The sequence below is a fragment of the Ammospiza caudacuta genome, chromosome 7 (genome assembly GCF_027887145.1).
Source record: "Ammospiza caudacuta isolate bAmmCau1 chromosome 7, bAmmCau1.pri, whole genome shotgun sequence".
Taxonomy (NCBI): domain Eukaryota; kingdom Metazoa; phylum Chordata; class Aves; order Passeriformes; family Passerellidae; genus Ammospiza; species Ammospiza caudacuta.
This window is the reverse complement of record NC_080599.1, coordinates 37,986,828-38,010,153: the sequence shown is the minus strand read 5'-3', so window position 1 is coordinate 38,010,153 and position 23,326 is coordinate 37,986,828. Positions and strand designations below refer to the sequence as shown.

At 43.7% G+C, this 23,326-nt stretch overlaps 1 protein-coding gene across 4 annotated transcripts in view; it reads right to left on the bottom strand.

Annotated features, from left to right (window-relative positions):
* The window catches only part of PTPRF (protein tyrosine phosphatase receptor type F), a 374,412-nt gene that overhangs the window by 99,464 nt on the left and 251,622 nt on the right, over positions 1–23,326 (bottom strand). For all 4 annotated transcript variants that reach the window (XM_058808942.1, XM_058808943.1, XM_058808944.1 and 1 more), the window contains exon 6: positions 7,120–7,308. In XM_058808942.1, the coding sequence (XP_058664925.1) occupies positions 7,120–7,308 (189 nt within the window). The remainder of the gene's footprint in view (positions 1–7,119; positions 7,309–23,326) is intronic.

Here is a 23,326-nt window from a genome sequence, read left to right as displayed (position 1 = left end):
ACAGAACAAGGAGGGTGTGTCCTGGGGCTCTGTGACTGAGTGTGCTGGGCGGGACGGGTGGAAAGCGCATGGTCGCGGGCACTCGGTGCAATTTGGCTTTGAGGTTAGAATGACCAGTGGGACAAAATCTGCTCGCTTAAAGACATTAAACTAAGAGGAAAGGGTAATAAATCAGTTTTGAGTCATTCTCCACATTCACATAACCCTTGCATCGGGTTCCCCCTGGCAAAGAAATTGGTGTCATGCAGAATTAACTTTACGTACAGAAATATTTCGAAATGAAGTGGTTTCTGGTAACGTTACAATGGCACGCTAGCCAGACCTCTGTTGTTCCTGTCTAATTTGGATGTCTGCAGAAGAAAGGAATCCCTACCCTCTTTATAAGGCACTGGAGATAATTTTACATGCTGTAATGAAAAGTATCTTATAAGGAGGGCTTCTCTGGGAGTAAGGTTAAATTATCCTGTTGCAATAATCTTTAAGGGTTCATTTTATGAGGTCAAGGTATTTAGCAATTGGAGGCTCCACTGGTCAGTGTCTTGAGTTCAGTGTACAATCAATACTGAAGCATGATGGAGAAGCTCCAGCTGGGCAAATTGGCAGGGAACCCTTCTCATCCTCACTTTTGTCCCCTTGGTCTTAATTTGCACATATGAAGGCTGTTAGTATAAGGGAGAGATTCATGCAAATTTAATCTGTAGGCAGTTCATGGTATGTGTTGGTTTTATGCAGATTTGTAGGATCTGAATACCAAGCACTTACCAAAGAAAACTGAGGAGTTTAAACAGACAGAAAAATAGGGTTAAACAGGACACAGTGTGTCAAATCATGTTCAGTGTATTGATTAATAAATACCAGTATGCATACAAGAGTGTCGTGTATCTCAGATTTACAGCTCATTCCATTATCCACAACAATGATCACCCAATGGAAAAGAAAGACAGAAAAGAATTTCTGTAAATACAAAGAAGGCATATTTTAAGCACATTTAACTTGCCTCTTAAAAAGTAATTACAATATTTATATTTATTCTTTTTCTTTTCTAACTACCCTTCCTTTAGGCAGAGTCCCTTTTTTGAAGCAGAAGAGCAACTCAAATAACTCATTTTAGCATTTTCCTCTGCCAAGATGACATTATCCCGTTTTAACTTTATGTCTCATTATATTTTCTGATGCCTTCTATCCAGAGATGACTGAAGCATCAGGAAAAATCTTGCAGAGACTGAAGTTGTGGGTAATCTCTCTCTTGGAATAATAATTTGCTGCTTACTTATGTATCTTAGTAACTACTGCTCCCCTTACAGAACAATTATACCCAGAGATATTTGCATGGAATAGCACAGCCATGGAAAACAGGGTTATTTCTTTTTGCCTGTTTGGAAAGTTTGCCAAGTGACAGTTTTGCCCTGTTTGGTCAAGGGCATTCCTGCTCTGGTGTACTGTGTGTTCCCCACTCCACCCCATCCCTTCCAATTTTCAGAGTTAAGAAAAGCATCACCACCATGTGTCACTTCCCACGGGAATGGTGCAACGACTTAGAGTACAAGCCCAAGGGGCTGAAAACATTACATCCTTATCTCTCATCTGGCTGAAATAGGGTTTGTTGCTCTGTCCTAGAACTGAAAAGATTTACAGGAAATCTTTTTATCTACTCCCTGCAGAGGCTCAATCCTTTCTCTATTATGCAATTGTCCATACAGAGCTCTAGAGGCAACTGCATACTTGAAGCAGATTCCCTAAAATGTTAAATGTGGCTAGCTAATTTTTTATGAGTTAAATCCCAATCCTCCTGGCTCCTGAATGCAATTCAACAACCCTTGTGGGAGCAACACAGAGGCTTGCTGTATTTACTGCAGTGTTTGTTCCATGTCTCTCTCACCTTTACAAAGTTAAGACATTCACCTTTCACTCAGAGGACACCATTTACACAGTGTGCACAAGGCTTTTCAGTTGGACCCCAACTTTCCTCATCCAGAAGGAACAAACTGAAGTTTCCCTTTATTCTTCACATCATATGATGATTCATCTCTGGCTGTTGTTCTTTTAGGGTGTCCCTCAAAGGGACAAATCACAGCGCACAGGCCACAGAGTGCCAACGTATGAATCCGTCAAGTGATAAAGGTGCCATCACTCACATGGTTACTGAGGCCAACTTGTGCCCTGTGATCACCAGGCTGCTTTATGCAAAGGGCATCCCAAGACCAAACTTCAAACTGTATTCCTTGTGTTTGAAAGGTTGGAAACACTCATAAGGAAGGAGAGTTTACTTCCTCTTCATTACACCAGACACAGAGAAACCCTACATTCACCTCAGTCAGGAATGAGTGCTGGCCCTGATATTCTCTGTGTACTGGAAGCATCCAGTCAGACACCCAAAGCAAGGAAAAACTTAGGTTGATATACTGGAAAACCCCCTGGGGTTATTTGTGTCAGTATTTCCCAGTGCAGAGAATTCTGTTGGAGAAGGGACTTCACTCTGATGACAAACTCACCACAGGCTTACTGACACACCACTTCCTGGTAGGAACCTAAACCACCAAAAAATCACTCCAAAGCAACATCAGCAGAGAAACCAAGGCTAGCAGCTGCTGAGCACTAGAGCATTGAATCCCAGAGAACTCTGAGAGTGCTTTTGGCTACTTCCTAGCATAGGTCATGGGGAAACTCTTTTCAAAAGTCAAAGACTACTTTCCACCAGATGCCACTGGAGTTTGAAGGTATTCCACAATTGCTGTGTGCACCTCACACAGCAACACCCAGGTGTGCATTTAGGTTCTTCCAGGAGACAAAAATTCAGGTGTCAACTGGCTGTTATTGGCCACTATATTGCTTCAACCCTTTTCAAGTCAGTCCTTTCTGAGAGAGCATCCATCTTGTGTGGGCTCCTTGATCCTTTTGGATAAAACCACCCAATCTCCATTCTTTTACGTTGTCCTTACATCTTGTCCCATGTCAATGCCTATCTGATGTCTGGACTTGAAGCTGCTCCTAGCTAAGAGCTGAATTTCTGCTAGATACTGACTGCTGGGTATTATCAGTGGGGCAGGAAGGGGACATCATGGCCACTCCACTGGGACAAAGAGGCACCACCTCTTTCTGCTGCTAGCTCTGTGCATGTTGGGTATTCCTTTTGCTTCAAAGAAAGTAGTGTTTCCACTGACAGGATCAAGCCTAAATGAAAATGCTTGCTGGTAACTCTGAGAGCCCAAATGAAGCAAGGTGATATGGTGACTAGCTCCCACTGCTTCTGTGTTAGAGGCAGCTTCACTTTTCCAGAGGATGACCTAAGTCACCTGCAGAGTCATCTCTTATACTGTACTTGCACTTAATTGTCTGGAAGTCGCACTAGGATCTAGGGCATGGTTCTGTAACTGAGTTAATTGAAAGTGATTAAAAGAGGATGATACTTTTTGTAACACCAAGTTCTCTATTAGATGAAAGATAATGCTTTCTGAATTTCTGGTGTTTTCTTACATGGAAAAACTTATGTTAACAGTCAGAATAGCTATTTATTCTAATTTGACATTTTGTTCATAGGTTTTCTGAAGAGTAAGGTGGAAGAGCAATTCTTCAGCTATGAAAATCACTGCAGACACTCAAGAACTTTGAGAGTATGAATTCCAACTGAGTTGCTTTGAAGTCCTTTAGGAGCTTCTGATCCAAGAATCTGTACAGAAGAACTGTAAAGCATCAGCACAATCTGAACCATACTGAGAGAGCTTCCACCACATCATTAACTGATTTTAAAACATGGTTAGAGGTGCAGCATTGACTCTGGCTGCCAGAACTCATGTGTGTCATCACTTGCAACATTACAGTGCCCGGACAGTTTTAAAATCAGTTCAGCCAAACAAATTTTAAATGTGTTAGCATGCTGGGGAGGTTTCTCAGCCCAGAGCTGGCCTTAGATCCTGTGTCACTGACTGAGAGGCAATGAGTGAAGCTACACACCCCGGGGGGAGAACAGGGAGCTGTCCTGAGTCACTGCACAGCAGAACAGCAGCCTCCCCACAAGAGGTGGGAAGTATTAGCAAGATGAACAAGGGAGAATTTGCTACAACCAGCATGAGTCAGAGACCTTGCTTTTGCCTTGATCTAGGAAAATAGAGATGAAACCCTGTATTTATTTGTGTTCTCATCTCTATAGCTATTAGCCTAACATTTATTTGCAAAACTACCTAAGAACTGGATTTAAAATGGAATTAAGCTTTAGTTGGGAAGAAAAAACTAAGCAATGCCAAGAAATAGTTAAAACCTGCTCCAAATATAGAGTTATCCTGTCAGAAGGTGTAATAGGGAAAGTGCATATACACACATACAGATATAATTACTAAAAGAGGGAGAGTAGGATACAAGGCAGATTTATAAACTCTCCATTTGCTCCTGACAAAAACACCAGCTGGCTGGGGTTAAAAAAGCCTGTGATGGTGGCTTGGATGTCTTAAAGCACAAACTCTAGTACCCTGACAGAAGATGAACAGAACTCTAGAAACTGATGTTCAGAGCCCCCTGGGGCACATGATCTGACTGCATGCAAGTTCAAAGACCTGCCTGAAGCCCCCAGAGCACTGCCAGCCCACATAACTGTGAGTGTCAGAAGAGAGCACCTTTCCCAAAGACGCTGCTTCTTTACCTCTAACTATTTATACCACACTAGGAGCCTGAAGAAACAGAATCATCCCTCAGCCCTCTCTCTACATCAGACTCCAAAGCTGCTTTGACCTTCATGACCTATATTTGGTACATCTGAATACTAAAATATGATGTACTCACTGAAGGTCAGACACTATATACATAGCACTGGGCTCACAATGTGCTGCAGCTATTTTAACTATATTACATCTGTCTTGCTTTTATTGGGTTTTAATTAAACGAAATTAAATGAGGGTATATTAAGATTGAGATAGTATAAACTGACATTCATGCAGATATGCCAGCCTGACTATAAGATATGATCTTAATGGAGCAGAGACTTTGCAAACTATTAAACTCTACCATATAATGAAGTATCTATTTAAATACTCTTTTCTTTGAAAAGCAACTCTGCCCAACTATGGTGTAGTGTTGGAGAGCTCAATTAACACCTTGCAGAGTGAATGGGAAACTGCCCAAGCCATCACATTGCTCATACAGGGTCTGCAGTCACCTAAGTGGGACTCAGGCACTTCAAAGTGCAGGCTCTACTTTATGACCATTACAAATACAGGGAAAAAAGACAAATGCAAACAGGGGTTGAATCTCTGGCCCATGAGAAGCTGCAAACTTCATGCTCCTCACTCATGCCAGGGTGGAGCAGAGCCTTGGTGAATCTTGGCATTATAGCATCAGATCCCTGAAAAGAAAAACTTCAAATTCATATTTGGAAATCTCTTGCATTGAACTGTAGAAACCTCCCATACTACATTAGAGAGCTAATCAATTTCTTTTGTGAGTCTGAGGATGTGTGTTGCTCATTGATTTCTAAAAGGTTCCCTTGACACCTCCCTTGGTAATTACTGTGTCTTCGGCAAGTGCCAGCTCTAGAGTTTGAATCCCAGGTGAAATATTCAATTGAGATGTTGCTGAAGAACAGCAAACAGGAATCAAAACTTGGACACTGTGACAGGCTTTACTAGTTTGTTTTTAAACTTTCTATCTCACCAAACTTGTGAAGCAGCTGGTAGAGAGGCAGCCAAGTGCCTGTGAAAAGGAGGCTGGAGAACGTACAGCAAGTGCATCAGAGGCTGCCTTGCTGCTCATTTATGGTAATTTCTGATGCTGATTTAGTCAGCTACCAAGTGAAACACATCCATGTGCACTTTCCTATTGCTGCTTCCTAAAGCTTCTCAGAATAATTAACAAGTGTGATATTTTCTTCCAGCACAAACAGATCAAGATTAAACCATGCTGTGGGGGAGATAAGCTAAAGGTCACTGGGAAATTTCATAAACTATAAATGCATTAGTATAATTAGCATTCACTGGTACATCAAGGTGGGATCAGGAGTGTCAGGCTGGGTTCTATTTTTGCTGAGAGTGATGTCTCACCCACTCCTCCAAGTGAAAACCTACTTATCATCCAAGCATCATCAAATGTATGCAGAAGGCTCCTGCTATTGAGAAATGTTTCAAATGTTCACCTTGGTTAGAAGATGGTGATTCCCTGGCAGCAGCACTTGTAACAAATAGCTTTTGAGTACGCACAGAAAACTGTGGCCAAGCAAGGCAGTCTGCTTCATATTTAAGCATGACATCTGTCCAGACCAAAGTTGTTCCAGCTCTGGTCCCTTCTGTACTTTGTGTAGGGCACTGGGGGCTTTTTCCCCAGACTAAAGCTGCTGTGTAGTTGTGCTGTGCCTTGTTAAACAGCCACTCTAATTCATACTGTGGAGCTCCACTTCATCAGTGAATAAAGCAATGTTTTATTTTCTTTAATTCTCTAACGGGCCTTACACTCCTGGGAGATTGAAGAGTGCAGCAGAAAAACAAGAATTCCTTGCTAAAATGAGTGCATTCTTAGCCACCTCCAAGAAATAACCATCTGTATTTCAAAAGCTAGTATTTGGCTTGTCACACAAAAGAATCAAAAATAAATTGTATATTTCAAAACTGTGTCCATTTCCTTTGAAATCCACAGAATTGCTGTTTTTTTGATTTTTCTTTTTGCTTGTGGTGTCACATAGTAAGGATGGCAATGAGCTCAACAGAAAGCAGAGCATTGTCTTGCAGAGTGTGTATAAGGAGTAAAGTTGCATATGACATTGTAAAATCTCAACCAGTGTCTCATTATCCTCATTTGCACTGTGCTCCTGTTAAAAACACCTGAGACCCACTGAGTTGGTAGTGAAATGTCTGAGCCTACCAAGGATTTGGGGCAGTATCAAGACGGTCTACTGAAGAAGATATTCAGGTGATGTTCCAAAAGGCATGTCCACTCTAACAGACATTTTAACAAGCCACGATATCCTGCCAGAGAGGATCAGCTCCAAAAACTGCTTTTACATCGTAAAAGAAACAAGCTCAGAGCAAATTGACATTTGGGTTTAGAACTGCATTTCAGTGAAAATATAACAGCAGCATGTAAAGAGAAAAGGGGGAAAGATGAGGAGGCTGGGGAGGCTTACTTGCTTGGCTACCTTACCCGAGCGGAGCTGCTTGATTCGCCCATTGCTGGTGGCAGTGTCCACGGGCAGGAAGTCCTTGAACCAGGAGATTTCGGGGTCAGGGTTCCCACTGGCAGCACAGAGCATGGTGGCCGTGCGGGCCTTCTCCACCACCTTCAGCTGCGGGCCCATGTCGATGGTGGGGAAGCCAGCAGGGAGGTGGTCCTCTGCAAGAGGAAAAAACACACAAGGTTAAAGAGGAACACTCCAGCCCAGCAACGGGATACAGCTGCAGTGACAGCAGTGCCACTCTACAGCATCTGTGCCTCTGCTGGAAAACAGCAGCCTGACTTCCCTACTGAGAAGGTTATCAAGCCCTTAAAGCACATTAGGCTCTATAATGAGCATTCATTACACCAATAGAAGCTTCCACTAAATTTAACTCCATTTAAATCAATTGCCTTGGGAAACGTTCATAATTTTCATTGATACGTAAGCTCCATCCATTGTTGTTAATAATTCAGTAATAGCAGGTATTTGACTTTTTGTGGGAGGACTGAGTTGAAGATAACAGACAAACACAAAGCCAAATAGTTTGAGGCATCTTGAGAAACAACAACTAAACAATAAAATCCCTTAGAAAGACCCAGAGAGGCCCATTTTTTTTCTTTTTTCCTTTTTTTTTTTTTTTACTTGCATCATTCTGTCACATTGGTAGGATAGACTGTAAATTTCTTCCTCATGCTTCCAAATCTGATTCCGAAGGCTTTTAGAAACTAATGGATGTAAAGCTAATGAGCCACACTCTGCTCATGAGCTGCCTGGCCAGACTGTGCTGTGGCAAGCTCCTCGTGCATTTTCTGGGCTGTAGGAAGCAACAGAGGTGTGCAAGAAATGGCCAGCGCATGCTCTGGCATGGCTTACTACAATCCTGTGAAACAAAGCACCCCCTTAAACGCTGAGATCATTCATACAGTGGGTAGAAAAACAGTTAATTGGGTTTGTTGCTGCAGAGCACGCTCAGGTAGGCTGGGTGGAATACATTAGGCAGCCTTCACTGATAAGCCAAGGCATGCTCCAACATCATCATTCAATAGCAGCTGCAGAACTGAGCTCACTTATTCATTCTGTGGCAAGATGTACTGTACTCTGCTAAGCCTGAACTGCAATCAAAAGAACATACTTTCGCAGAAAAAAATAACTTGAAGAACATTAAGAAGCTTTTAAGGCACCAGAAACTCAATTATTTTCAGTATGTTCCTTTTTTCCCTGTTTTAAGGAACCTTAAGCAAACTTCTTCTTTGGCAAATTCTATTCTGCAAGGCTTCCAGCCCACTGCAGTGTTTAAACAAACAAGACCTTAGCATCTTCCCAAGTCCCAGAGGAGTCTGAACTTGCTGCAATCTGATTTTTCCTGCTACCACTGCACATCTGTACTGCTCACAGGAAGGTACCAGCAATAGGTCACCTCAGGTGCTTCCTGCTACCTCTACTGCCACACCTGCAGCACCAACATGGCCTGTGGCAGCTCATCTTGCACATGTCTACCTAAGATCTCTAAAGAATTCCCAAGACCCTTGACTTGTTTGCACATCAAGACTGTAGCACAAGGCAACATCTGCTAGAAACAAAAAAATGCCTGGGAATATAATTTAGATGAGAGTGACTATGAAGCATTCAAGGTTTTCTACAGGAAAAAAGGCTCCTGATGTTTATTAAAAGCACAAACTGTATTTTGTCTTTCAGATCAACCTCCTGAGAACCTCTCTCATCATGAGCAAACATAAATGGAATTATTTTTTTTTTAATGAAAGGTACTATGAAATTTAGTTCCTTTTAAATTTGCTCTCCATTGATTTTCAGAGACAAAAGGTACACAGAGCTTAACTGGAATGACACCAGCACCAGCATTCAATAGCAAGCAACAGAAGCACTCAATACTGAGCAACCACAATGTATACTCCTACATGGCTGAAAAGAAACAAAAGAAGGGTACACACAAAAGTACAACACAGTACAGACTTAAAAGCAAAGGAAGATACATAGAAAAAGCAGTAAATAAAGACAGTCCCTTGGATTAAGGAAGACCAAGTGTGCCCACAGTGCAGCACTTTGCCATTTAGGGTATTGAAAACAGATGTTTACTCTGGGGAGGCTGAAATCCTGAAGTGATCTAATCTAATCACCACGATTACCATTGACAATCTTTTCTGGTTTGCACAAGATTTTACAAAGAATGCACTGAGCTAAGTATCACCCAGTTAACTTCATCCAAAGTCTGTGTAGAGGCTTAGCACATAGCTAAAAGCAAACCTGAAACAAACCAGCATTTGTACATGAAATCTCTTTCCTGTCTGCAACGATCCCTGACCACAGACAGGAGAGAGACCAGAGAGTCCTTCACAGTGTCTGATCCACAGGTACACGACCAGTCTGCTGCACTGGAGTGACTGTTCAGTAAAAATTAGCAGTTTGTGATGAGGACAGACCAGCAGAAATTACACCATCTAACCTTGACTTCAGGGCGTACAACAGAGAGACACTGATTACAAACACCCAGCAGCAAAGCTGCCTCTGCTGTACTAGAACTCTTGGCTCAAGCCTTTTCTACACTCTTGAGTTAAATACAAGGCTGCTCCCACACCATCCACCCCCTGCAGGACCAAGTCATGACAGAGCCCCGCTGAGAACACTGGGCACTCATCAGCTGAACAGAGGGGCACAGTACTCACACCCCACGCTGTGCTGGACACAGACAAGCACAGCCATGCAAGGCTCATGCAGTGCACAGTCTTTTCCCTCTAAACTGCATACCAGCCCCAAAACTATTGTGGCAAATGACAGTAGTAGAGAAATGGTGCATCCTTCATAGAACAACAGCACGTTTCCTGGGCTAGCACTGGTACTGGTACAGCCCAGTTTCTGTGCAAGCCTGGAGGAACTCCAGCAAGCAGTGCTGGCATCCCTTGTCAATCGAACACAAAGGCAGCACTGGTGTTTAAGAGCAGCAGTGTGATTCCAGGAGGCTGTAGTCCCAGGTCACATCATTGTATGATGAGATGCCTAGGGAAATCTGACAGCTGGTCTCTGATGACACCTCAGACACCCAGAGGCTGGAGTTCACCTGCTGTTAGTTCCATGGTAGCTTCAGGGAACATGTGCTGGGGACAAGCTCAGAACATCTGGGGATATACTCAAGAGGAGAACAAGCACCTTCTCCAGAGGTGGTCCAAGGTGTCCCTGTGCCATCATGAAATGGGGAGCCTCAACCACTCCAGCTGTGTCCCATGTACTCTGGCAGCCCCCCAAAACCCTCCTGGAAAAGAGTGGCTTTGGAGCAAACCTGAGCTGGCCACAGGGCAGAGCCCAGCCCAGAACAAGCCCACACGTGCCCCGTCAGCAGCACTCCTGGAGAGATAACAGAGCTGTGTTCCAGCCGGGCCTGGCGCTGCTGACTGCACTGGGACTGCAAGGGATGTGTCTGTGCTCAAACACTACAGACCACGACAGCAGCTCAGAGCTGCTCCTGCCGTGCCTTGCCCTCAGGCAGAAGTCTAATCTGGGTATAATTATGAGGCTCAGTCATGCCTCGGCTCCTTTCAGCCCTTGCTCTCTGTACTAACTTGTCTGCACACGGAGCTTGTCAGTAATAGCCAACCTCCTATTCCAGCCAATACGAGGATACTCTTATTTGAGAAAATGAGGTTGTCAGCACTTGGTTTTATTTCAGGATAGCCAGTGTGCCTTCACTGCACATTAGAACAGGCTATGAATCTGCTTTCAAGTGCATACCATCGAAACCAGCTTTTATTTCTGGGTTTCAGGTACTTTCAGAAGGTAGACATTAGGTTAGAGCAGGCAAAATGCAGGCACAACAGGAGTTCTGGGGGCACTGCAAACTCTAACTGCCTCCATAGAGTAGAGCAGCAGCAGCAGAAATGACAGAGGAAAGCAGGAATTGAGGAGAGAAGCAGGAGGAAAGGAGAGGGAAATAAAAAGAGAGAAAAGAACAAATGAATGGGTTTTGCAGTTACAAACTGAAACTTAGAAAATCCACAACCAGGCTAAGGTCTTGCTAGGAGCAGTCACCAAGGAGACAGGAATGTCCCTCTGGCATCTAGCATGACAGCATGGGCAGAGGATATCTCCTCTCACTTGACAGCTCCCTTTGCTAATCTTCTTTCTGAGGTGACAGAAATCTAACCCCTGCTCTCATACAGCTCTTTTGTGCCAAAGATTTCTTATCTTTAAGGGAAAAGCTAAGGTAAGAAACCTTTCCCACAGCCCCAAACTGGAGTGGAGGCCTCCTTTAGAGCAGCTACAATTACCTGGCTTGTTCCCCAGCTCCCCAGAAAACTACCTTTCCTGAGGATGCTGCTGTGAGAGACATACCCCTTGGTGTGTCCTTATTTTCTGCATCACTCGAAATATCAAGTGATGATAAGGGACATAGAGGCAATTGCAATTTACGTCTTACAAGAAGCACGGATCAGCCCCAGCATGGAATGGTGTGTAGATAACAGCTGCTTGCAAAAATGGCCTGCAGAGGAGTCTGTGGTGAGCACAGCTGTTGACAGCTGAATCCTGCAGGATTACCCCCAGGATTTTGCTGAAAACTTGTCATCTCCCACAGGACAGAAAAGTTGGAGGAGCTGAATATCAAATTGCTAGCAGCACAAACACTGTACAGCACTCACTGCTCTTGCAGCCAAGCAGTTGTGTTTTGGGGGGATCATATCCTGACTTGGCACCTGTAAAACCTTCCCCCTACCACTGTTTATTTCCTCTGTGTCAACATAGGAAATGGTATTTTAGAAATGATAGTGCAAACTGTAAACACGTTTATGGGAGTTATTTGTCACATTCTTCTTCCTATAAAAGCCAAGCTTGCTTACTATCATGAGTCCAATTGTTCAGACTGCTGAGGGAGAGTTAAAAAATGATACCAAATATAATTTGAAAATAGGAAAAAGTAGCTTTTCTATACATTACAGCTACAGCTGCGAGGGTAAATCTCTTACAATCCATCAAAACCACTGCCCCTCTGGAAGGGGTGCTCTCAACTCCTTTCAAGTGAGATATTGGGCCTTATCCCCATACAGGGCTGGAAATGGCTTATCTGGGCCACTGGCTGCCGCCAGCCTCCATCAGCTGAGGAACTTCCAGATCAACATCAATTTTAGGGTCTCAGCAGGGATGATTAAAACACAAAGCTGCTTTGTTTTCAGTTCTGCCAGCTATCTGAAACCACTCAGGAGTGTGTGGTGCTAGGGACAAGCCAGGAAATGGATTGAGGGCAGAGAGATCTCTGATAAATGTGTTTGACTGTGGTCAGCATTGCACAGGAGCAGGATATACAAACCAAAAGCTATTTCACATGTTCCTTATCCATTTGGTGAGGCAGGCTGGGATCACACCCAGCTCACGTCACCAGGGCTGAACTGATCCTGTCCAGATGTGGTGGTTTGATGCACTGTAGCACAGGATGTTGCAGGGATAACCCCTGTCTACTGACAGACTCTTTCCTGATGGATCAAAGGAATTACTTTGTGAATTTTGCAAGCTTCCAAATCTCTCTTTGCGACACAGAAACGCATTTGCAAACGCAGAATTATCAGCGCAAGGACAATAGCCTGGGAAGTTGGCAATATTTACTAATGAAAGACGCAAGCCAGTACCATTGTGAGCACACCACAAAGCAGGACATCTGTTTGCTGAATAAACAGCCCTGATTCCTTCAGCACAGGTTACACGGCACAGCTATTCAATTACCTCAAGACAATCAAAAGCAGCCGAGCAATCCAGCGGCCCTGAAGAACGGGCATCACTTTCCATGATAAGAAAACCCTGAAATCACTCTGTTCAGGTTCAACTGAAGCTGCACAAAGAGCATTTTATCAGCCATTTTGAGGCAATGCTCACTTTCTGCATCCTTACACAAGTCCCTAAAGAGGTGCACCACAAATATCATCCAAATTCATGGTCTCCAAGGGCTGCCCGGTACCGGGCTACCGCCCATGCGGGAGCGGCGGGCGGAGCGCGTTTGTGCGAGCCGGCTGCGGAGCCAAGTCTCATCCCGGCTAATGAATACCCCCCTCGACACTGGCACCGCCTCGTAATCGCCGAGGGAGAAGGTGGGGCAGTGAAACCAACCTGTTTCAAAGGCAGCACAGTCTTAATTACTGGGTTAGTAAGTATAAGACAGTTTCAGGCAGGCAGAAAATACAAACAGTCATCTATTGATGACAAGGCTTTTAATGACAAATCTGCTGGCTTTGTATGACATCATGCCAACGTGACATGCTGAAGCCGAGTACTGAAAATGGGGAGAAGGGCACAGATGAATGGGTGGGTGTGGAAACAAGCTCCAGAAGGACTTCTCTGTTTCATGGTGTAACCACATGAATTACTGCACAAGAGCTTACAGTAAACAAAGTATTTGCTATCTCTTATAAAGATCACAGCACCAGCAAAACAGCTCACAAAAGAAAGAATCTGAGTCAGTTCAAAACAAAGAAAGTACTGTAAGGAAAATTCAAGAAAATACGAGACTAGACATGGCAGAAGAGGATAAACTGTCAAGCAGATTGCTGCTCCAGGGGCTCACAGCGTGGGAGCTCACGGGACCTGCTTGTTCCAGAGCTTATGAGCCCATAAAACACCTGATGGAGACAGTGCTACCCTTCCAGGGCCAGAAGGGCACTGCTGACATTGGCCTCTCATGTCTGGACAGCAATTATCTCCATTTACAAGCCACCAATCGTTTCTCAGCAGTGCAGGTGGCCATCCCAAGCACCTGGTTATCTCAGAGGGAGCAGGATGGCTTTGCAGAGGCAGGTGCTCCCAAGAGTAAGACACAGCAGCACCTCCCAACTCGCTCTGATGAGGAACCAGGCTGTGCTCCTGCCAAGTCCCTGCGCTGCTTCTCTCCACACACAGGGCTCAGGTAACACACAGCCACTGCAGCAACCTGTCTGTCCCCTCCCAGGGCTGAGCACCCCACACCGGCCATGTTCACTGGCACTGGGCAGCAGGCAACTCCTCTCTCTCCTTCACAGATAACCCCGTGCTCAACAGAGGCAACACAACGATGATTAACAGCTGCTGAAGCTGACTCAGAGCAGAGGTAAGTCACAAACCTGGCCAAATTAAGGGTGTGCACCCACAACCCACTGTTGCAGTTCTTAGTTTAGGGATCTTCCCAAGTAATAACAACTTCTGCCCTGTATTGTGTCAGCTGCAGAGTCTGCAGCCAACTAGGAGACCTCAACCCATCCTGGAAGAAAACAATTATTTACAGCTTGATCAGATTAGACTGCAACAGTCGGAGGTGGCATTTATGAAATCCCTACCACCACAACATCCTTCTGTCAACCCAGCTATCTCTTCTGGCTTTCCATTCTGGTTTCCTCATAATGACAATCACACTTGTAGCCCTGGCTCTAAACTTGAGTTTCTCCAAGACCAAGATACCAAATATATCTAAAAGAATTTAAAAACTCCAGAAGAAAGATGATAGCAGAAGCTTCTCTGCTTAGGCCAAACAAACTCTGTGCCACAGGGCAGAGCTTCTCCAAGGTGATGACACAGCCTCACAGAGTACTGGCAAGTGTGATACAAAGCCTCAGGATGTCAGGAACAGCCTGGACCTCTGCCCCAAGCCTGCTACTCTGCCACAAGTGTAAAGCAGTGCTCACAAACAACTCAAAGCTGAAGACACATTGAAACAAGCATTTTCCTGAAAAAACAGAGCATCTAGTTGGTCATGTTAGTGAAGAACTAAAAGAGCTTAGACTGTATGGCACTGAGAGTCATTTGAGGGTTCATTGTTTAGCACAGCAAAAACTACATCAAGAAATGTCAAAAATGTGGATGAGGAAGAGCTTGCACAGAAATAGAACATATCTGCAAGACTCCCTGGCTGAGCAAGCACTCTTTTTTAAATCCTTGTATGGCGAGAAAAAAAAAAAAAATTATTTCCTCCCTCAAAATTACAGCATGATTTCAAGTAGGTAAAAATAGAGTTTTCTGGGTCATATCCAACAGCTGATAAATAAGGCTAGGCTCTTTCAGTAACTACTACAAAAAAACCCCCTCATCAGCTGGAAGTATGCATTGAAAAAACTCACAAAAGTTCTTCAAAAGCATGAATTCAGAAGGGTTTTGCAGCCAGCTATTAAGACTCCATAGTAAAAGAACAGTAACAGTCGACCACGCTGTGCTTTCAGGCAGGACTGTGCCATTTGTTGGTACCAGCTGTTGAATACAACTGCCTGTAGAACTGTTTTCAAACCATTGTTGCATTCTAATATTTTATACTCAGAAATGCAACATAATTATTGCTACTGCACATTTCCCTGTGACAAAATATATAAACACACCCCACTAAAATACACCCAAAACTTCAATCTTTACAAGGAAAAGCATGGCAACAGCCCTTACTCGTAGTCAAAGTCATTTATTAATCCACTGCATTTTTCATACTACCTGCCCTGATGTGAGGTGCTATTAGCATAAAGATTTTCAGTTTTAAGATGTGCAATCAATAATGCATTACCATATGCCATTAAATCCAACGTGTGGTTAAATTAATAGAGCATTTGACTTTTGATCCATGTATGTTTGGTTGCAGTTCAGTGCAGGGAAAAGGGCATGAGAACGGAGTTAATCTGACAGCAGAGCTCTCCCACGCTTTCTAACATCAAGTTTCAGATTAAAGTGAAGCATTCCTGTTGCCACTCAGCTGGAATACTAAATCTGTTCATTTCCACTTCACAGGCCAGAATGTAAGATTTTCGGTCACTTAACTCCTTCTGAAAGGGCTAGATTCTGCTAAAATCTGATTTGCTTCCTTTCTGCAGCCTGTTGCATCATTGTCAACCCAGGCTTCTCCTGCTCTGGGGAACACTGCAGCCTGTCAGAGCATCAGTGGCCAACAAGTCTCAAGCAAAAACTTTGTTCAAGGATGTGAACAAGTTATGTGTTTTGACAAAACGTCCTGCTGAAAAAGTCTTCTTTCCCAGCAATTGCTCCAACATGGGAAAGAAAAGGTACTGCTTTTCCTTGCATCTAAGCTACTGAAAAAGGAAGGTATTCAGACAACATGGATGAGCAAGGACTGCTGACTTTTTCAGGAGAGAATGACCTCCCTCCTGTCTGCCTTCCACCCTCACCAGCACCCCCAAACAAAGCCCCTTGAGCAAACAGCACGGGGATTGAGGGCACCCTGTCAGTTTGCAGACCACACCAGGCTGGGAGAAAATGTCCATCTGCTGGAGGGTAGGAGGGCTCTGGACGGGCTGGACTGACTGGCTGAGGCCAAAACCGTGAGGTTCAACAAGGCCAAGTGTTGGGTCCTGCACTTGGGTCAAAACAATGCCACACAGAGCTTCAGGCTGGGGGCAGAGTGGCTGGAAAGCTGCACAGCTTGGAAACGGAAACCTCAAGTTGTGCTGGGGAGGAGCTAGAGAGTTGTTAGAGAAAGCACAAAAATACTCTACTTCTGGCATTCACAACCAGCCAGAGCTTTAAAGGAAAACAAGGATTACTTCTACTCCCAAAGATTGTCCTCCTGAAACACCTTTTTGTTCTCTGATCTCAAGGACTAAAATGAAACTTTTTGGAATCAACCTCCAAAATTGCCAAGCTATGGGACGGAGTTGCTCTGTGATGCTGAGAAACTCTGAATCCCAAAGGTAGCAATCAAGGTGTGTGGGTGTGGGAAAGGAGGATGAGCACAGTTCTTACAAAAGCAAGGCTCCTCTGCAGCCAACAAGCTGAAAAGCACCAGCCCAGGTGCCCAACAGCCTGCTCTGCCTCCTCTCCAAATTGCCTCTTCCCTCACTCCACACCCTTCCTCGAGCACCATCCCCTCCTGCCTTATCATGAGAGTCTCGTGCACGTGGTTCCATCTGCCATTTCCTCACTTGTAGCAAAGTGTGTTTTGAGCAAATGCTCATAAATCATATAAAATAGCTAGCAAAAACAGTACATAGAACCAGTCCCAGTAAAGGCCAATACAGTAAAACACAAATTAAATTTATAGTCCAAAGCATTATTTCTTTGTAGTATTCAGAAAGAAAGTAACCTTTAAAAATATCTAAGAAATATTCACATATTGACGTACGGTAGCTCTGTGACACTGATAAAGTTTCTCTAGTATCTTTTTTCAGAGAAATTCTATTTTCAAATGAAACAATAAATGTGAAGTTTCAGTGGACTTGTTTTGTTGCAGCTAGCTCAGGCACAGAGGGTCTGCTAGCATGGAATTCCTCAAGAACTGTAAAAAGAGCTTCACCCAACAGATCAGTGACATGGCATCACTGCTTTCCATGCAGGAGTTTCAAAAAACTCCATCACAGAAAGTATCTTGGGTAAATAACTTTATTTACTTGGTGAGGCACTGACTTTTTATAAAAGATAAAACACAGAAAGCCTTGACCAGAGCCAAAGACAGAAATATCCTCTTATTATGTTTTATATCTTATGTTAAACCATCACTTTCTAGAAAATCCATTAATTGCACTGCCTCCAACATCCCTTTAGCTGGAGACTCTGTTACCCTAACAGCCTTTAGAGACAGGAGGATGTAGAAAGGCCCACAGTAAACCAATGGCTACATGCAAACGCAAGTAAGACACTGTTGCCAGACAAGTGATGGTTTTTTAATGCTGGGGTGATGTAATTACTCAGAGTTTAACAGAGGACATACTCTTGTTTTTACAGATAGCAAGTGTTGCAGAGGCTCAATATCCTATTTACTGCTTTGCCACAACACCCATCTTTTCAGAAAGATGTGCAATAAAAGGAGTGGCTGACAATTTCAGCCAAGGTTTTAAACAAGTCCCCAGTGCAGGCCTTCATGAATTAAAGAGCACACAACAGATAAATGGAAAGCTGGCAGTGAAATCACATCAAGACCAAGTAGATTAAAAAAAAAAAAAAAAAGAAAAAAAAGGCACCTCTTGGCTCCTGTGGTACTCATCTTAATATAACCAAATGCGGGAAATCAACTGAAATTCCTTTCCTGATCAGGGAAAATGCATTCCCTAACTTAAGACATATTTGCTGGTAGTGAAAGGTTTAATTTATCAAACGACTACCACAGAAATTGTAGGTTTCCCCTGCTTTTCCCTGGCAAGTGAGGAGGGCTGCACAGTTTAGTGGCATGTAACTCTGACTTGTCAGGTGGAAGGTTGCATTTTCTGTAAATATGGTCCCTGCCTTTTCCCCCAAAATGTTACATCTGCAAAATAAAACCAAGAAAGCTACACAGATACCTGGATTTGGCAAGCTTCAGCTTCACTGTGCTGGAAAATTAAATTAAGGGAAGCTTTAAAAAGGTTTTTCCTCTCTTGAAAATGGAAGGATTGTTGGCCTTGAAATCTTAAAGACAACCTGCTATTTTGCAACTGCATTGTCATTCCAGCTTTTTTTTAGGAAGATTCCTGCACTAGCTCCATACATTAGTGGTTGGAAGGAGCACTTTTCACAGTAGCTATTGAGGTTTCCTTAATTCTTATTCTTTTTGATTTGGGAAATCACAGAAGGAGGAGGTAATCACTGTGGACTTCTCAGGATCTAGTCATGCAATAAAGTCAAGGTTCAGGATAAACAAAATTGAGAACTGCTATAAGGGGACACTGTGCTCCTGCCCTGAGTATGGTTTCATTTCTGAATGATTGGCAGGCAGCATTTGACAGACATGGGCTAAAGTTCCATGGGGTCTCAGAAAATGATTACGGGGGAATTGAGTGCATGAATTGGTTTGTCTCCCTTGCTCTGAACCATCTTTCCTTCTGCCCCTCACATACACACTGGCCACCACTGTTCCTGCCAGCCCTTTTTTGGTGTTTTGATGGAAGCCACCCACAGCCTAGCTTGCACGACCTCTCCAAGCCCACATTTCCTTAAAACCCTCAGATGTTTACACAGAGCTTTACAATAAGGGTGCTATTACTGTGGTTTTTTCCATTTCCTGGTGGGTATGAAGTAGCCAGCCCCGTTGTGGGACAGGACAAGGCACCTGTGCCCTCTCTCAGGTGTGTGCAGGGGTGACTGGCTGCCCATGGCTGAGCAGTCCCTCACACTCTCCCGCGTTTTCAGCATGGAAGTGTTGCATTTGCAGCCACGCAGTCGCAGTGCATGCTTCTGCTGCTGCTGCCAACTCAGGAAAGCGTTGCTACATCTTTCTTTAACCCAGCTCAGGTTAGACCAGATTTTCTGGTACAGATAACAATTGCATTATTTACATTTCATACACCTAAAGGGCAGACACCCGGGCTGTGCTGGAGCAGATGTCTTAGGAGGAAGCTCCAAGACTAAAACAGCGTGTAAAAGGCACAGCTGCCTCTCTGACCTGCTGCAGCACGGCCCAGGTGATTCTGTCTGCACAGGCTGCCCAAGCAGCTGACACACACTGAGCTGCTCACTGCAAGGTGTCAGAAATGATAAAGCAATGGCACAGTTTGATTTACTGCCGGGTAAACACGGGCTGGCAGTGACCACACAGGCAGGGGTCAGGCAGTGCTGTCCTTTATTAGCATGTCAGCCAGTGCTGTGCTAACACTCTCACGGATTACACTCCCCAAGCTGGATGTGTGAGCATGCTTGGGTAGAACTAATTGGAAATAGGCCCTGAATTCCTAATAACCTAAGTTATGGTCCCTGGGATTTATGCCAAATTAAAGACAATTAATTCTACTCTCTTGATTATTACACACCTTAATAGCTCTGTCCTTGAGTCAGTTCCATCCTTGATGTGCAGAGCCCTTTAGCTCAGTCTCTAAAATCTGACGTGCATGAAGAACAGTTAATAAGAAAATTCTGTATGAAATCTGAGTTACTGTATCAAAATCTCTCATGTTTTACAACAGCAAAAAAAACAATTGGATTCAAAGCCTACTTCAGATCCTAGATTATAAAGGCATTTGCTGCATAGCCTCTGCACTATAGTCTTTAGAGGCCTTAAACAATTCCATGTTTCCCTTTAAGATCTTCTTTAAAAATACCACACAGCAGTATATACAGATAATCAGGACTGTTTTCATTAAATGATTTCAGTGAAGTTCACTGGCTTTATCTGATATACAAAAGACTATTTAACCTTCTCCCAAGACACTCCACTGATGTAATTACAAGCAAGAGATGAGGCATGGCTTTTCCAGCTGCAACCACTAACAGAAAAGAAAACTTTCTGTAAGCAGAGGCCGCTGTAAGTCTTTCCTCCAGGATGTCAGAGGCAGGTATCTCCTTGCAGGTAAAAATAATGTGAATCCTTATTTTCCCAGCTCACCATACAGTGCATAGGCTACAGGTGACAGGACAATTCAGCTAGAGGAGAAGTGCTGGCACTCCTGCCTTAGGCATCCTTCATGCACCAAGTAAACAACACCCTGTGTTCCTTTCCAGAGTATCAGCAGGAAACTCTACTGCAGCCCTAGAGACATAGATGGGATTTTCAGAGCTGATGGGGTGCCAACCTCAAGCCTGCCTGGGACAAGAGGACACCCTTTCCAAGGACAGAAGTGGAATAGGCTGAATCTCAGCTGCTCATTTTTACTGAGCCAACAACAATACAAAATGCCAGGAGGAGACATCCTGTACAAAGAGTCTCTGATGGTGGAGATGATCACAGGGGGCTCAGACTCCTTGGGAAAATACCATCTTCCCTTTCACACAGGGGTTTTAGACCCATGACCTGCCTGAGGGAAAATAAAGCAGATTCTCATCCTATCAGTGAAAACCAACACAGTCCCAGTCTTCTCCAGACAACACTCAGTTCCTCATGACCAGACACGTGGTTCAGCATCTGGAGGAAGATCTCAGGTGCTTCTGTAGGAGACAGAAATGGCAGGGAAACCACAAACCCATGCAATCTGACCTAACTGCCGTTGAAGCTTCACAATGCAGACAGGGCTCTCCAGCAGACAGGCAGGCAGCTGTTGGGATTTTCACCACATCTCCCCAGCAGCAGACCTGAGGCAGAGCTCTACAGAACCCATGCATTCCCCGTGACAAAGCAGGAAGGAAATGTCCCACAAAAAGCCATGAATGTCGCCGTGTGAGAGCTGAAAATCCCAAGTTTCATATTGTCTGTTGAGTCCTTGACACAAAGCTAATACAACTCTCCAAAACATTTCATTTCCTAGGCTTCTCTCTTTCTCTCATTTTTGCTGAACTCTGCTCAGCAACATAACTGATTCCATGCCTTGTGACAGAAACATGCATCCTAAAATAATGGAAAGAGCTAGGGAGAGAAAATCTCTAAGGTAATGTGAGGCAGGGAGAGGAAGAAAGCTCCCCCTCAACTTGTGGTTTATGAACAACCCTGGTTTGCTACAGAATGGCAAATCAACAGTTTGCCTGCCCACACAGCAGCAAGCAAAACCAGAAAAATAAATAGGAACGTGAAAATACAATTTTTATTTGGTACCATGAGGCAACATTACACTGGATAGTGTAATTTATTTTTTTTTCTAGAAAGGTCAGAGAGCCCTCTGATTAAAACACCTGAGAAATCCTGGGTTGGGAAATAGGGCCCTACCAGCCTGGGAAGCTGACCTGCCACAGGCACAAGCTCTGGACCCAAATCACAACACATCGAGCACAAAGGACTGATCCTCCCCTGCAAACCACCTGCAAACAGAATAACAGCATCATCCTTCACTTACACTGAGAATAGAAAGTAAATTAGCAAGTAGATTTTGATCATGAAGTGACCTTTAAAAATGACTGAGAGAAGAAAACATTAGCCATCATTATTTGTTCTGATACAGATCCCTCCTGAAGGCAGCTTTGTCGGAAAAATATTATTGCTAATTTTGTTTCATCTTTTCAAACTTCTTTTAAGAATCTAATATAACTCTTATTTTCTCATTTTTTCATAGATAGCCTTTGCTGTCTTCTTTTTTCATCTAAGCACAAATTGGGAAAAGTGATGTAGCTGAACTTAAAAAAACCTGGTCAATTTCATGATATTTAATAACCTTTGTAGCTAAAAGGGTTAAAACCACTAAAGGTAATGAGACCTCACACTCTGGTGCTTCAAGTATTCTCTTCTGCTTGTGCCACACGCAGAAGTGTGGAAACAATTCACATCAGTATGGGGAGGAGAAAACAACTCTCCTCTCCTTGGGGACACAACCAGGGGCTGCCACAGCTGGAGGTCAGCTGGGAGCCAGAGCCAGCCAAGCCCTGCACCCTGCAAGCTCCTCTCACTCACCCGTATTTATGGCCACCACCAATACACTCACAATTGCAGCACTCGCTGCACAAATCTTTATGAGTTTTCCAAATGAAAGCAGGCTTTTCTTTCTTCCTGCCTTAAGCAGGTTTGTGGAAAGACTGCCAAAAATTGCACCTGGTTTATGGCTTCAACAACATTTCTTTTTGGCGCCCTCGTTGTACTTCTTCCTCACTTGCATAAAACTGCAGGGATTATGCAGAATTCAGGTTTGCCTTGTGACATGCTCTTTGAAAAGTCAATACCATTTAGAATCTGCTTTGACCTTGCATTTACACAGACAGTATCATGTACAACTCCATCCTGCACACAAACTCCCTTATTCATATGTCAAGAAAGACAAGGATTTTGACTGCTAATGCCTTCTTGTCTTTGCATGCGAGGCCTGTTTTGCTTACATATCAAATTAGGGCAAGCTTGCGCTTACAAAATTTGGTAACCTCTTAAGGTAGCTAACTTTATTTTAATTTAAAACCTCCTAAAATTAACAGTGTAATCACTGTGCTGTAGACTAAGAACCATTTATGAGCATTCTCTCTAAGCCATTTTGTCCTCGCAAATGTTTCAGACATTGCATGTCCTATGGACACTTATTCTTTCGCCTTTCATATGTGATATTTTAAGTAATTAAGCCTGAACTATCAACCCTGTTATGAGGGTTGAGGCCACACAGAACATGATGACAGTCATGTTGTACCAGATAAAACAATAATCCTTTATGAATCAACAAACATCTCAGCTGAGATCTGAAGTTCCACCAGTTTTTCTACTTCCTATACACCCAGTTTCAATTCTCTGGGGTTGCATTTTTGTTCCACTGTCTAGCTGCATCTATCCTAAATCTCTTCACTCTACTGGCCCTATGTCAATCTCCACAATAGTTTTGCTGGAAATGTCAGTGTGGTCCGCTTTTGCTGGGCTGTCTCTCAGGAACACATTCTTGCTTTTTAAACAATCCTGCTCAGAAAGACAGTATTTCATCTGGATTTGCACCTTTCTGG